At 43.7% G+C, this 15,761-nt stretch overlaps 1 protein-coding gene, 1 non-coding gene and 3 pseudogenes across 2 annotated transcripts in view; all 5 read right to left on the bottom strand.

Annotated features, from left to right (window-relative positions):
• LOC144495299 (A disintegrin and metalloproteinase with thrombospondin motifs 19-like) overlaps window positions 1-13,373 on the bottom strand; it is a 461,034-nt gene extending 447,661 nt beyond the window's left edge. The window contains exons 1-2 of the mRNA XM_078215388.1: window positions 13,310-13,373; window positions 12,595-13,046 (exon numbers count right to left, since the gene is read on the bottom strand). Coding sequence (XP_078071514.1) covers window positions 12,595-13,046; window positions 13,310-13,373 — 516 coding nt within the window. The remainder of the gene's footprint in view (window positions 1-12,594; window positions 13,047-13,309) is intronic.
• On the bottom strand, window positions 4,849-5,044 carry LOC144495388 (U2 spliceosomal RNA). Its single transcript, XR_013498245.1, has one exon. It is a non-coding gene; the product is annotated as a U2 spliceosomal RNA (small nuclear RNA).
• Window positions 5,209-5,381, bottom strand: LOC144495369 (U2 spliceosomal RNA; annotated as a pseudogene).
• LOC144495443 (U2 spliceosomal RNA) lies at window positions 5,524-5,726 on the bottom strand (annotated as a pseudogene).
• Window positions 5,936-6,065, bottom strand: LOC144495424 (U2 spliceosomal RNA; annotated as a pseudogene).
• Window positions 13,374-15,761: the final 2,388 nt, after the last annotated feature.

The raw sequence follows: 15,761 nt of genomic DNA, 5'->3' as shown, positions 1-15,761 counted from the left end.
AAATATTTCATGAAAAATATTTTGTGTTCCCTATATTATTTACCATGCCCTCATTATATTATTAATAACTCCAATTGAGAATCTACAAAATGACTGTGTTTAAACATACAGAAAACAAGAAAAAAATGAAAACATTTAATTTGATAGGTGGCTGAGATATAGGGAGATAGGAATTAAGAAGGTGCATGGGGTCATGTGGAGGATAAGCACGAACACGCTGATTAGTTGGGCCTGATGACCTGCCTCCATGTTATTCTCTGTGTAATTAAAGAATGTAATAAGGTAAGAAATAGGAGCAGCAGTAGACTAAACAGCCCTTTGAGATTGTCCCGCCATTCAACACGATCATGGCTGATCTTCTGCCACAACTCCAGGTCTTTGTCTGTTCCTCATATCGTTTGATTCTTTGAGAGACCAAGAATCTGTCAACTCAGCCTTAAATATATTCAACAATGGAGCATCCACAACTCTTCACAAGTGACGAGGTAACTGAGGTTTCCCCTCATCTCGATCCTAAATGATGGGCCCCTTATCCTGAGACTGTGCCCACCCCTAGTGTTCTAGATTCCTCATCCAGGGGAAACGATCTCTCAGTATCTGCCCTGTCAAGTCCCTTCGGCATCCAATATGTTTTGATTAAATCACTTCTCATTTTTCTAAACATCAGTGCGTATAGGCCCTATTTACTCAGCTTTTCATCACAGAACAATACTCTCATCCCAAGAACCAATCTAATGAACCTTTTTTTTAATACTTTTCCAATTCAATCAAATCAAATCCAATTCAGAGTCTCAACAAGTTGAGACATTTCATATCCAGGCTGACAAGACAGGGCGAGCGACCAAACCACCCTGTCCTGGGCCTGATCTACATGAGCCAAGCTGATTGGAGGAGGGGGAGGTTCCTCCTCCAAGACTTGAGCTCATTTGCATCTTAGCCAAAAGGGAACCTTTGCTGTACCACAAGTATACCCTTCCTTTGACATGGAAACTAAAACTGTGCACTGTATTCCATGCGTGATCTCACCAAAGTCCTATACAACTGCAGTAAGACTTCTTTATTCTTGTAATACAATCCCCTTGCAATAAAGGAAGCATGACATTTGCCTTCCTAATTATCTGTTGTACCTGCATGTTCATTTTGTGTGTTTCTTGTACGAGTACACTCAAGTCTGTCTGAATACCAACAATTAAAAGCTTTGCTCCTTTATTTTTTTTTTAAATTCTCTTTTTCAACCTGTTGTGTGGTATCTTACCGAGTGGTGTTTGGAAATTCAAGGACACTACATCAACTGACTCCCCTTTATCAACCTTACAGTTACATCCACAACAAATTCCAATAGGTATATCAAAAACAAGTGCCCTTTCATAAAATCATGTTGACTCCGTCTGATGATATATTTTTAAGTGTCTTAGAACTTCTTTAATAATATATTCCAGAATTTTCCTGACTGCTGTCAAGTAAACTGACCTCTGGTTCCTGGTTTTCTCTCTCCCACCTTTTTTGAACAAAGTTGTTACCATTGCTAACTTCCAATCCTCTGGGGGAATTCTGGAATCCAGGAAATTTTGGCAAATCATAATCAGTGCATCCACCAGTTCTGTATCTCTCTTTTAAAATCCTAGGGATGTAGGCTATCAAGTCCTGGAGATTTGTCTGTTTTTAGTCCTTCAAGGTCTCCAATGCTTATTCTCTGCTAATATTGATTACCTATTATCCCCAGATTACCATTACACCATACTTAGCACCATCCACAACTCATCAGATGCTGAAGCAGTCCACGTCCATATGCACCGAGACCTGGACAATATTAAGGCATGGGCTGATAAGTGGCAAATAACCTTCGCACCACACAAGTGCTAGGCATGACCATCTCCAACAGGAGAGAATCTGACCATCTCCCCTTGACATTCAATAGCATTACCATCACTGAATCCTCCTCTAACAACAACCTAGGGGTTACCATTGAGCGGAAACTGAACGTAGCCAGCCATATAAATACTGTGGCTACTAAAGCAGGTCAGAGGTTGTGAATTCTGCAGACAGTAACTCACCTCCTCACTCTCCAAAGCCTGTCCACCATCTACAAGGCATAAAACATGAACATGATAAAATACTCTCCACTTGCTGGATGAGTGCAGCTCCAACAACACTCAAGAAGCTTGACACCATCCAGGACAAAACAGCCTGCTTGACTCCACTGTATTCACCTACTACCACATTCACTCCCTCCACAACCAATACACAGTCGCAGCAGTGTGTACTGTCTACAAGATTCAATGCAGCAACTCACCAAGTCTTCTTTGATTGCACTTGGCAGACCCACAACCTCTATCACCGAGAAGGACAAGGGCAGTGATGCATGGGAATGCCAGACATGGAGATTCCCCTTCAAGGAAGTGTGTAAGACACCATCCTGACTTGGAACTACATTGCCATTTCTTCACTGTCACTGGGTTAAAATTCTGGAACTCCCTTCATAACATCAATGTGGGTATTGCCACAACACATGGACTGCAGTGGTTCAAGACGAAGGTGGCACAGTGCTTAGTACTGCTGCCTCAAAGCGCCAGGTTCGATTCCCGGCTTGGGTCACTGTCTGTGTGGAGTTTGCACATTCTCCCCGTGTCTGCGTGGGTTTCTCTCGGATGCTCCGGTTTCCTCCCACAGTCCAAAGATGTGCGGGTTAGGTGTATTGGCCATACTAAATTGCCCCTTAGTGTCAAGGGGACCAGCTGGGGTAAATGCATGGGGTTATAGGCACAGGGCCTGGGTGGGATTGTGGTCGGTGCAGACTCGATGGGCCGAATGGTCTCCTTCTGCACTGTAGGATTCTATGATTCTATGAAGGCTCACCACCCACCTTCTCAAGAGTAATTTGGGTTGGGTAATCAATTTTGATTTAACCAGCAAAGCCTACATCCCACAATGGAGTAGATGTAATTCGTGTCTTCTACTCTGGAGACAGACACAAAATGTTAATTCAACGTCTCTGCCATTGTCTCATTCTCTATGATAATTGTTCCTGTCTCTGTCTCTAAAGGCCAAACACTTACTTTAACTACTTTCATCCTTTTTACACACTTGTATAATCGCTTACAATTTGTTTTATATTCCTGGTTGGTTTACCCTCATAATACTTTTTCTATTTTTGGTGGCCCTTTGCTGATTTCTGGAGTACTTCCAACCCTCAGGCTTACTGCTATTCTTCACAACACAACATTATCAGCTCTTCTTTCAACATAACAGTATCTTTATCTTCCCTAACAATCCATGAATGGATCTTTCCTGATGAACTTTTGTGTTGTTTTAAATGGAATGTAATTTTGTTCAACATTTTGATTCGTTTTTTCTTAAATACTTCCCACTATTTATATACCTTTTAGTATACTTGCCCAAACAACTGCAGCCAGCTCTCCCCTCACAACTATACAACTGATGATGTTCAATTTTAAGATTCTTGTTTGGGCCTGGAGAATCCCACTCTCAAACTTAATACAGATTTCAATTGTATTATGATCACTTTTTCCCAGAGGATCTTTTACTATAGATTCCTAACTAAATTATTAATCAATATACAAGTAGCCACACTAATGCCAATAAAACTATTAGATTGCCTTGTTGAAAAAAAATGTTAATGTTGTGTTGATAAAAGAGCAGCAGGTAAACCAACCTCATAATTCACGGATGGATTTTTTTCTGGTGAGTTTTTTTACAAAATGGAATGTAATTTTGTTGAACTTTTATTTTTTTTTGTACATGTTTCCCACCCTTTATATACCACCATACCTTTTATTCTACTTAGCCAATCAACCACAGTGAGCTCCCCCCTCATACCTGCTCTGAAGAGTTATACAGAATCAAAATATTAACTCTGTTCCTCTCTCCATAGATGCTGCCAGAGCTGCTGAGTTTTTCCAGCATTTTCTGTTTCATTTCAGATTTCCAGCATCCAGAGTATTTTGTTTTCATTTTAGGTAAACCAACAGCCATGTATGAAGATAGACAGAGATGGCTCCTCCCTATGTGCTATCAAATTGATTGCTCAAAGTATGCCCCAGAAACGCAGGGCAGAATTTTCCCATCCCTCCCGCCACGGGAATCGTAGTGGGCGGGGGCGGACCATGCAAAGGTCCGCTGACCCCGGGTGGGAATTTCCGGCCTTGGGGCAAGCGCAGCTGGAAAATCCCACCTTCAATGAGCTAAGCACCATTCCTGATACTACCAGAGACAAAGGTCTGAATTTAATACAGTTTCTCACTGCAGGAACCATGGTAGCCGAGCTAAAAACAGAAAATGCTGGGGAAAAAAAAATCAGCAAGTCTGGCAGCATCATGGAGACAGAATGTTTTGCGTTTGTAGGATTCTTCTTCAGAGCTGAAGAGAGGGAGAAAAGTGATGGATTTTATACTGTAAGGCAGAGGGTGATAGGTGAGAGCTAGGAGAGATTGCACAAAGATGGTTAGGGCAGACGACAAAGGAAGAGTTAATGGCAGTGTTAAAGACTGTAGAAAGTGCAGATAGTGGCTTAAAGGTAAGATAGCAGAACATGTTAATAAAAGAACAAATGTCAATATTGTTGCTGAGGAAAGAAATGTGGCTGTGAAAGCGAGTTTTGGTAAACACCTTGTCAAACACCAAGAGGGAAATGGAAAGCAATGAAGGTGAACACGATAAAAGCCACAAATGAAAATTCCATCGCAGAGTAGAGTTGCACTTTTTTAAAAATACTTTTCCAATTCAATCAAATCAAGTCCAATTCAGAGTCTCAACAAGTTGAGACATTTCCGATCCAGGCTGGCAAGACAGGGCAAGCGACCATTTACCCTGTCCTGGGCCTGATCTACATGAGCCAAGCTGATTGGAGGAGGGAAAGCAATTCCTCCTCCAAGACTTGATCTCATTTGCATCTTAGCCAAAAGGCCGAGATACCGCTTTTAAAAATTGCTTCATATGAAACTTCAATGTAACCTAATGACCTCAACCAAGTGCAGCATCCAATCCATACTACACTTGATCTTAGCCAAAAGGCCGGAGAGTAGAGTTGTACTTTTTAAAAATACTTTTCCAATTCAATCAAATCAAATCCAATTCAGTTGAGACATTTCAGATCCAGGCTGACAAGACAGGGCGAGCGACCAAACCGCCCTGTCCTGGGCCCGATCTACATGAGCCAAGCTGATTGGAGAAGGCGGAGGTTCCTCCTCCAAGAGTTGAGCTCATTTGCATCTTAGCCAAAAGGCCGAGATGCCGCTTTTAAAAATTGCTTCATATGAAACATATGAAGATTCAGTGTAACCTAATGACCTCAACCAAGTGCGGCTGACCATGGGCTGCCGACCATACTACACTTGATCTTAGCCAAAAGGCCGAGAAGCGATAGAGTTGTACTTTTTTTAAAATACTTTTCCAATTCAATCAAATCAAATCCAATTCAAAGTCTCAACAAGTTGAGACATTTCAGATCCAGGCTGACAAGACAGGGCGAGCGACCAAATCACCCTGTCCTGGGCCTGATCTACATGAGCCAAGTTGATTGGAGGAGCAAAGCAACACCTCCTCCAAGACTTGAGCTCATTTGCATCTTAGCCAAAAGGCCGGGATGCAGCTTTTAAAAATTGCTTCATATGAAACATATGAAGCTTCAATGTAACCCAATGACCTCAACCAAGTGCAGCATCCAATCCATACTACACTTGATCTTAGCCAAAAGGCCGAGAAGCGATAGAGTTGTACTTTTTTAAAATACTTTTCCAATTCAATCAAATCAAATCCAATTCAGAGTCTCAATAAGTTGAGACATTTCCGATCCAGGCTGACAAGACAGGACGGGAGACCAAAACCACCCTGTCCTGGGTCTGATCTACATGAGTCAAGCTGATTGGAGAAGGGGGAGGATCCTCCTCCAAGACTTGAGCTCATTTGCATCTTAGCCAAAAGGCCGAGATGCCGCTTTTAAAAATTGCTTCATATGAAACATATGAAGCCTCAGCGTAACCTAATGGCCTCAACCAAGTGCAGATCCGATACTACACTTGATCTTAGCCAAAAGGCCGAGAAGTTGTACTTATTCAAGCCACACATGGGCAAAGTAACCTCCTGCTGATTAGCCCCTCAGCTGATGATCAATATTCCTCCATTTTGAACACACTTGAAGGAAAGACTGAGGGTGGTAAGGGTGCAGAGTGTGACTGTGTAGGGGAGTTCAATGTCTGGCATAAAGAGTGGCTCAGTAGTACCACCAGACACTAAGCTGGTCAGGTCCTAACGAACATAACTGCTAGACTGGATCTGTGACAGGTGATGAAGGAAACAGCAAGGGGGAAAAACAAACTTGAACTCATCCTCACCAACTTACCTGTCACAGATGTATCTGTCCATGTCAGTATCATTAGCAGTAACCACCGCATAGTCCTTGTGGAAACTAGATGACCCTTCATCAGAGCGCAACTAATTACTCCAGTAACAGCTCTGACGAAGGATCATCTAGACTCGAAACATTGACTGTATTCTCTCCCCGCAGATGCTGTCAGACCTGCTGAGATTTTCCAGCATTTTCTTTTTGAGAGTCTCAAAGCTTACTTACCCCCCCCCCCCCCCCCACTCCCAAAAGGAATTAAGTACTTTTTGCCCCAACAAGCCACTGAGCCAAGCACAGGAATGTTACTCTGATGAAATGTTTCTCTCATCATAATCAAAATGGCACTTCTGAATCCATGTGACATTAAGTGCCCCACTGCACACAAATAACATAATGACAAATGTTGTGACATTAAAAGGATACATTTGCCCATTCTACCCACCATGTTAAAGCAAAACAACAGTGAATGCATCAAAGACAAGCAAGGATTTGCAAAATAAAGAATGGCCACGTGTCTTAAAATAGGAGCAGCTTACTAAAAATTAGGACTTGGATTTTTTTCTGCACATTGGAAAGTGGCACTGAATACCCATTATGGTAATTACAGTAGCATTGTAGTTATGCTACTTGACTGGTAATCTAGAGGCTTGACTAATGATGACGTGAGTTTAAAACACACCATGGGAAATTTAAAATGTTGTTAATTAATTCAATAAATCTAGCATTAAGAGTCTGGTATCAGTATTGGTAACCATGAAACTACTGGACTGACATATAAATGTGGTTCACTAATATTCTTGATAGAAGGAAATCTGTCATCCTCACCTAGTTTGCTTTATATGTAACTCCAGACCCATAATGTGGTTGACTCTTAATCGCCCTCTGAAATGACCTAACTAGCCAGTTACCTCAAGATATTTGGGATGGGCACTAAATGCTGCCCTGGTCAGTGATGCCTTCAACTTTTGAACGAATAAAAGCAAAGGCAATGAGACCCCCGGAGTGAAATTGGTTGACACCAGTAGCTAATTTTTCCACGGTGCCTTATCTTCTTCCCACTCACTTTCACAGAACGATAATTCAAACTCTTTGGAGACTCGTTTCCTATCTTCATTGTTGCTTTTACTCGGTTTAAATTCTTAAATCTTGGCAACATTTTCCAATTCAATGGAAAATAAAAACCGCTGCATTGAAAAATCACCTGCTGCTTCACTTCATTTGATGCTGCTGGCTTAGACTAATTTCAACACCCCGCCCTGCCAAGGATGCAGAAAGTTTCATTCAAATAAATGAGGGCATGCAGCAACATCCACTCTGCTCCAGTAACACAGACACTGCAGCCATCCTAAACAGAGATTTCTCTCTCACTCCCAGGATGTGGTTGCAATGCCATAATTTTTTTGATTATCTGGCAGGCTCAGTCAATAACTATTTCTTGTGATGTCTCCTTCCCTAGATCACACACCTTGTTAAATAATGTCTCACCCCACCCTGCCCCAAGCTTCCCCCATCCCTCTCTTCACTTACTTTTAGTCTAAGATGCAATGAGAACTCAGCCTGCCTTTCTTCTAGTTTTAGCTACACTATCAGCAGTTGCTGCTTGCCTTCACGTCAGGGACGTGCAAAATATTGCCGTGACCTTGCATTCTTCTGATATTTGCAAGCGAATGTCACCATTCTACCACCTTCCTCTTCTGTATGACCTCCCCATCATGCCCACATCAGCTTGTTTTATTTAAATTAAAAAGCCAGTGACATAGCCAAATTTCTTTCTACAGGACATGAGGAGGTGATGACATAGTGGTATCATCGCTGTACCAGGTCATGCTCTGGGGACCCAGGTTCAAATCCCACCATAGCAAATGGTGAAATTTGAATTCAATAAAAATCTGCAATTAGAAGTTCACTGATGACTATGCAACCATTGACGATCACTGCAAGAACCCATCAGGTTCACTAATATCCTTTATGGCAGGAAATCTGCCAAGCTTACCTGGTCTGCCCTACATATGCCTCCAGATCCACAGCAATAAGGTTGATTCTAAAAAGAGTTCAAGGGCAATTAGAGATGGGCAATAAATGCTGGCCCACATCCATGAATGAATTAAAAAAGCACAATACTCAAGTGAATGTGTACTGAAAGGGATAGCTTCCATTCAGATATTCAGTTTCAATGAACAGGAAGCCCAGGAGATTTTGGGTAAAGAACAAAGAACAATACAGCACAGGAACAGGCCCTTCGGCCCTCCAAGCCCGCGCCGCTCCCCGGTCCAGGATTGAATCCTGAATCCAGGATCCCCGCCCAATTTTCCAGCCTATCTACATCCTAATATCCTATCCACCGAGCTGTCCCTCACAGCTACGATGCTTTGTTCATCACAACCTATTAACTCACCCCCACCCCCCCATTCCAGACCATGTGATCTCCAGGGAGAGGCGAAAACCCAGAGTGAAAACCCCAGGGCCAATATGGGGAAAAAAAAATCTGGGAAATTCCTCTCCGACCCCCTGTGGCGATCGAAACGAGTCCAGGAGATCACACTGGCCCTGATCAGAAAATGCTTCCCAACCCTATTCATTTCCACTTCTGCTTTACGAACACCATCTGAATTCCCTGCCCCCGAGACAGGTTCCCAACTATCCGCAGTCTCGCTCTGTACTGGCACCAGCAAGATGATCATAGAATGAAGCCTTGAAATGAGAAACAAAGAACAATTAGCCCGCGCCGCTCCCTGGTCCAAACTAGACCACTCTTTTGTATCCCTCCATTCCCACTCCGTTCATATAGCTGTCTAGATAAGTCTTAAACGTTCCCAGTGTGTCCGCCTCCACCACCTTGCCCGGCAACACATTCCAGGCCCCCACGACTCTCTGTGTAAAATATGTCCTTCTGATATCTGTGTTAAACCTCCCTCCCCTTCACCTTGAACCTATGACCCCTCGTGAACGTCACCACCGACCCGGGGAAAAGCTTCCCACCGTTCACCCTATCTATGCCTTTCATAATTTTATACACCTCTATTAAGTCTCCCCTCCATCGTAGCAATGTGGATGGATAGTTAGAAAGATGGGGACACTGGAGCCTTTGTTTTATTTCATTTACCCTCAATGTGTTGCTCTTTCAGGGAGCTAACAAACTGGGGATACCTTGTCACTCCACATGTCTGAAGAATCCTAACCTGCACAGTACTTGTTATTTATTTCTCCTTATTTGCAGGTCTCACTGCAGAGTGGGTGCCTGCTCTAGAAGATCATACAGTGCAGAAGGAGGCCATTTGGTTCATCAAGTCTGCAGCAACCACAATCCAACCCAGGCCCATGCATTTACCCTAGCTAGCCCCCCCTGACACTAAGAGGCAATTTAGCATGGCCAATCCACCTAACCCGCACATCTTTGGACTGTGGGAGGAAACCGAAGCACCCGCAAGAAACCCACGCAGACACAGGGAGAATGTGCAAACTCCACACAGACAGTGATCTAAGCCAGGATTTGAACACGGGACCCCAGCGCTTTGAGGCAGCAGTGCTAATCACTGTGTCACCATGCCACCCTAGATGAGCTTTGCCAGCCTGCATCAAACCATTCCTACTTCAAACAGAACCAGCACAGAGATGAGCACTCAGGCAGAATAGATAATCAGTTAGAGAGCTCTGTACAGGATAAGGTTCATAGCGCAAGTGAACAGGAGTTGGCAGAGATAGAAAGGGGAGTGAACAGAGTCTGTGTCCACACACTGTTGAATATCCTAGCCTGATTATTTAAGAACAAGATCTAGGAATTGAAGCAGTAAATTTTATTTTTATTTATTAGTGTCAGAAGTAGGCTTACATTAACACTGCAATGAAGTTACCATGACAATCTCCTAGTCGCACACTCCAGCACCTGTTCGGGAACACTGAGGGAGAATTTAGCATGGCTGATGCACCTCACCAGCACGTCTTTCGGACTGTAGGAGGAAACCAGAGCACCCGGAGGAAACTCATGCAGACATGGGGATAGCATGCAGATGCTGCACAGGCAGTGACCCAAGCCGGGAATTGAACCTGGGTTCCTGGCACTGTGAACTAGCAGTGCTAACCACTGTGCCACCCATGATAGTCCACCAAATGATAGATAGATTACAACTAAGGGAATGAAGGAACCCACCTCCAGCATGTGCACCATTCTAGTGCAAGGAACATTTTCTCTGCAGTGTATTGTGATAAGGTCTGCACTTATCAAGCTACAGCCATTTGGGCTCTGGCTTCCATGGCTCCTCAGACAGACTGGGAATTAAATGAATAGTGGCTTTGCTGCCATTTGTTTCTCAAGAAAATCAGAAAGAGACCAGATTGTCAAATAAAGACCCTTGCAATCTAGAAGTAGCCAAGGCCCTTGTGAATTATCAGGATTTCTTAATTCATGAATCCCACCTCCTTTTCCCCAATGTGTATCCTTAATGTAGCTTGTACATCAATTATTTAATACAGTACTGCTTTCCAGTCATATACAATATTATACTATGTAGCACCAATTAATCATAATCGCCACTAAACCAAAACCAAATGCAATATACAAGTGGAAATAAATTAATCATTTAGAATTGTATATAATATAAATTACTGTCAATGTTTCTGTACAAACATTTATCAGGCAACAAATTCATCTCTAGCGCTAACCCATTTGGAATAAATAGCAGCGAGGAATTGGATCCAAGTATTTTTAGTGCTTACACATTAACACCACCCATAGAAGCTTACACTCCATTGTTTCCTAACTTTGGTACTAAAACAGAAAATACCGGCAATGTACACCAGGCCTAAAAAGGACTATTTGAAAGATCAACAAAGGCAGTCCCACTCAGCGGGGACAGCAGTGGAGTGGCAGTGGAAGATGATGTGATTGACAATGTCACAGGCTGTAAAGAGGATGAGGGGGCACTATACATCTCGATCACAGTCACAGGCATGTCGTTTGTGACTTCAAGTAGGGCTGTTTCAGTGCTGTGGCAGAATGAGAAACCTAACTGGAGCAGTGGAAACAATAGGCATGGATTTGTGAAGCAACAGCGCATCCAATAACACGAGAAAGAAAATACAAACTGTATACACGGAGTTAACGACTTACGAACTGCAAACAACCTCAGCTTCAGAGATAATTAATGCACTGTTTTTGTGCTATGCTGCCATTTAATTTGAAGTCCGCAGGACACTGGTCCTCAATGTGTAACCCCCCCTTTAACAATGCTGAAGACAACTCACAAAACCCATGCACACCTACATGGACACATACAGGTACACAATAGAACACACAAGGTATTGTAAATTGTATTGCGGTACATTGCCTGGAAGGAGTGCAATCTTACGTGGAAGTTGAAAATATTTCCAAAACAGGCACAAGCCATCAAATGAGTGAAACAGAACGCAATTGCAAAACCGCTGTACATTCTGCCAAGCATGAAAGGTACTGATTTTGAATGAATGAATTCTGATAAGGTTAACTGTAAAATATAACAATGCTCGCAGTTTACGACAGGAGAACAAGTGATCCCATGTTTAGGTTTTGGGGGTTCACAGCAAGATTCCCAGAATCATGCAGTATTTTGGAGGGGATAAACCCCCCCCCCCCCCCCCCCAAAAATCCCCTTCCCCCAAACCCAATCCCCATTCAAAGCCAAGGCGCGGTGCAGTTAGGAGTATCCCGCCTGGATTCCGGGAACTCAGGATCCGTCACATGCGCGCCTCCTGCCGGCTCAGTGCGGAACAGCGGCGCCAAACTCAGGACTTTCCCCAAGTCCCCTGCCTGCCTGCTCTCAGGTGGGAAGCCACCCTGGCCAGTTGTTAACGCATGCCTTGACTTATTAACCAGTTTAAATGCTGAAAAAACATTCTTACATCCAAAACAGACACGGTACACTTGAAAATCGAGACCATTCACATTTTGGAGGAAAAGGAAAATGATTTCAAGTCGCTAAATAACTTATTTTAAAATAAATGCGAGATAAGAGTGACTGCTAAGGACAGGAGGGAATCAAATAATGAGCTGGCTGGGATGTTGCCAAGGTGGGAGTTTTGGGAAAAGATTTTATTCCAAATTGCAACATTGTTGAGACTAAATAGCAACTGGGTTGCTGCATTAATCAACATGATATCGTTTTGAATTGGAAAGATTCAGTCTAATGCATTGCACAATTCACCAAGGTGGAAAGGGGCAAGAGGGAGTGAGCAGGGAGAGTGACAGTTTGTATCCTTACCAGTCCCCCGCAGGTGCTGAAGGAGGCGAGCGAGCCGCGGTAGTTGTGCACGAAGCCGCTGTAGTAGCAGGCGTGCTCGGCTCGGTAAGAGTGCACCGAGCTCTGGTGGCGGCCCCGCCGGTTGTGCACCGTGAAGCTGCCCGAGAGGAAGCGGCTGTCCCGCCTCAGGCTCAGGTAAAGCTCTCTGCCGAACGCCGGGATCTTCAGCTGCAGCGCCAGGGGAGAGGGGGACAGAGGCGACGGGGCGGCCGGGCTGCCGGTGCCGCCGGCCGGCTGGCCGGGAGGCTGCAGCTGCCGCGGGTAAAACTCCTGCGACTCGTACTCGTCCACGTTGGAGATGGAGCGGACTTCCCGGGATGTGGCTCCGGCCCCCAGGCCGCCCGGCAAAGATTTTCCATTCTGCAGCACGGCTGGGAAAACAATCTCGGATTCCTCTCGGAAAATCTGGAGACCTGCATGAAGGGGAAAGGAGGGGGGGAAGAAAAGTCTAAATTAATGGAAATGTTTTTAAATAAACAAGGCTCATTAAATGTTTTACCTCAAAAAAAATGTTTTATCCAAGTGGAATTACAATATTTTAGTGTGTCAAAAGATCTGGAATAGACCCTTTTTTTTCCTCCACAATTCAGTGGTTTGAAGGGAAGCGCTGAAATTTGTATATATCTTTAAAATCCTGGCTATACATAAAGCATTCTTCAAAAGAAAGTTACTGTACCTGAAACTAATGCATCCGTGATATGCAGTAGATACAAAATATAGAAAATGTAGCTCTGGAGCATTCTTGTATTCCCTCAGTGTCCTGTATTAAATATAAAAGTTAATTCCTGCTATATGTACACAACAACAACAAAAATCCCTCTTTAGTATGAGAATGAAAAGGGTGAGGCTCAGCTGGCTGCTGCTAGATTTTCTATATTTTGTTGTAACTGCTCGTACAGTAGTGTAAACTTGTACTCGTCTGAGAGCGGCCACTTTCTCTCTCTCTCTCTCACTCACTCGCTCTGTCTCTCACATGGTTTGAGTTTCCGAATGAATGAATTCGAGTCCCGCGGAGCCGAGCTCACCACACACACACTGCTAGGGCTTCCCCCAAACTGCAACCCAACCCTGATTGGTTACACTAACTCAATGCGCGTGTATGTGTCTTAATACATAGATTCAATTTCCCCCAAATATTTTATACACATAACATAATATACCCATGTATGTTGGTACTAGATATGTTATTTATTAACTTTGAGATAAATTGGCACAGTGGTCAGCACTGTTGTCTCACAGTGCCAGGGACCCGGGTTCGATTCCCGACTTGGGTCACCGTCTGTGCGGAGTCTGCATGATCTCCCCGTGTCTGTGTGGGTTTCCTCTGGGAGCTCTGGTTTCCTCCCACAGTCTGAAAGATGTGCTGGTTCGTTGTATTGGCCATGCTAACTTCTCCCTCAGTGTACCCAAACAGACGCCGGAGTGTGGTGACTAGGGATTTTCACAGTAACTTCAGTGCAGTGTTAATGTAAACCTACTTGTGACACTAATAAATAAACTTAAAATTAAAAAAAACACAAAGACACCAAGTTAGGGGACAAAACTGGGCAGAATTTCAACATTTACCTATAACCATTGCAATGCACAATGACAAAATTAAAAGAACAAAGGATTGTTTACATTAATAGATGTGAATAATGGGGTGGCACAGTGGTTAACACCACTGCCTCAGCGCTATATGTGTGGAGTTTGCATGTTCTCCCCGTGTCTGCATGGGTTTCCTCCAGGTGCTCCAGTTTCCTCCCACTGTTCAAAGATGTGCAGGTTAGGTGGATTGGGCATGCTAAATTGCCCCTTAGTGTCACAAGATGTTGTAGGCTAGGGGGATTAGTGGGGTAAATACATGGGATTACAGGGATAGGACCTGGGTGGGATGCTCTTTCGGAGAGACGGTGCAGACTTGATGGGCTGAATGGCCTCCTGCACTGTGGAGATTCTACGATATGATTCTATGATCTGGGGGTAGGGGGACGCAAGTAGGTGAGACTCAAATGGACATAAAGATAATAGAGGCAGAAAAGGGGACATTTTTCCTTCTGAATATTATTCCTGTGTCAAGAGCACATAAGTGAATATATTTTTGAGTTTGCTGTGGCACTCAGGCAGGATGATGTATGTTGTCAAATCCCATGACTAGGTTCATTGATTCACAGGCTTTAGTTTTACTTCTACCCACTTTGTAGAAAGAAGGTGTATTTGTGGTGGCCATTCATTTTACAACCCATCAGACTTTATGCTGCAGTGTGATTTTACTTTAGGAGTGGAATTTTACAGTCTCCCGCCCATGGGTTTGAAGGCACGAGGACTTGTAAAATGCAACAGGCGGCCTGCCCACCACCTACCTAACTACCAGAACCTGTCTCACTATTTACAGTGGCGGGCGAGGGGTGCAGGGGTGGCTTTCAGGAGATCCACCCACGCTTGGGCCTATTGAGACCCTTAAACAGCTCTGAGTTTCTTCAATGATAAATTGAAATTCAAAAACAAATTGAATTAAATACTGATTATTGGGTAATGCAAATAACAATAAAAAGCATAATTTTGTTATTGCTGGCCAACACCTTGGTTCAGAAATTTATTGAGGGACGAGAGGCTATGTAAATTGGGCTTATATTCTCTGGAGTTTAGAAGAATAAGAGGTGCTCTTTTAAAGTTAAAGTTTATTTATTAGTTATAAGTAGGCTTACATTAACATTGTGAAAATCCCCTAGTCACCACACTCCGGCGCCTGTTCGGGTACACTGAGGGAGAATTTATCATGGCCAATGCACCTAACCTGCACATCTTTGGACTGTGGGAGGAAACCGGAGCACCTGGAAGAAACCCACACAGACACGGAGAGAACGTGCAAACTCCGCACAGACAGTGACCCAAGCCGGGAATTGAATCCAGGTCCCTGGTACTGTGAGGCAGCAATGCTAACCATTGTGCCAGACACAAAAAGGTTGTTTCTGCCAGGGAATTTAGAACATGAGGACGCACTCTCAGGAAAAGAGTCTGATCATTTAGGACTGAAATGAGAAGCTTCTCCCCTCGGGGAGAATCTTTGGTATTCTTTACCCCAGGTTCTCTGCTCCATCGTTTAATATGTTTAAAGCTGAGCTAGACAGATACGGGGAGCAGACAGG

Source organism: Mustelus asterias, chromosome 6 (assembly GCF_964213995.1).
Source record: "Mustelus asterias chromosome 6, sMusAst1.hap1.1, whole genome shotgun sequence".
Taxonomy (NCBI): Eukaryota; Metazoa; Chordata; class Chondrichthyes; order Carcharhiniformes; family Triakidae; genus Mustelus; species Mustelus asterias.
This window is presented reverse-complemented; position numbering and strand designations above follow the sequence as displayed.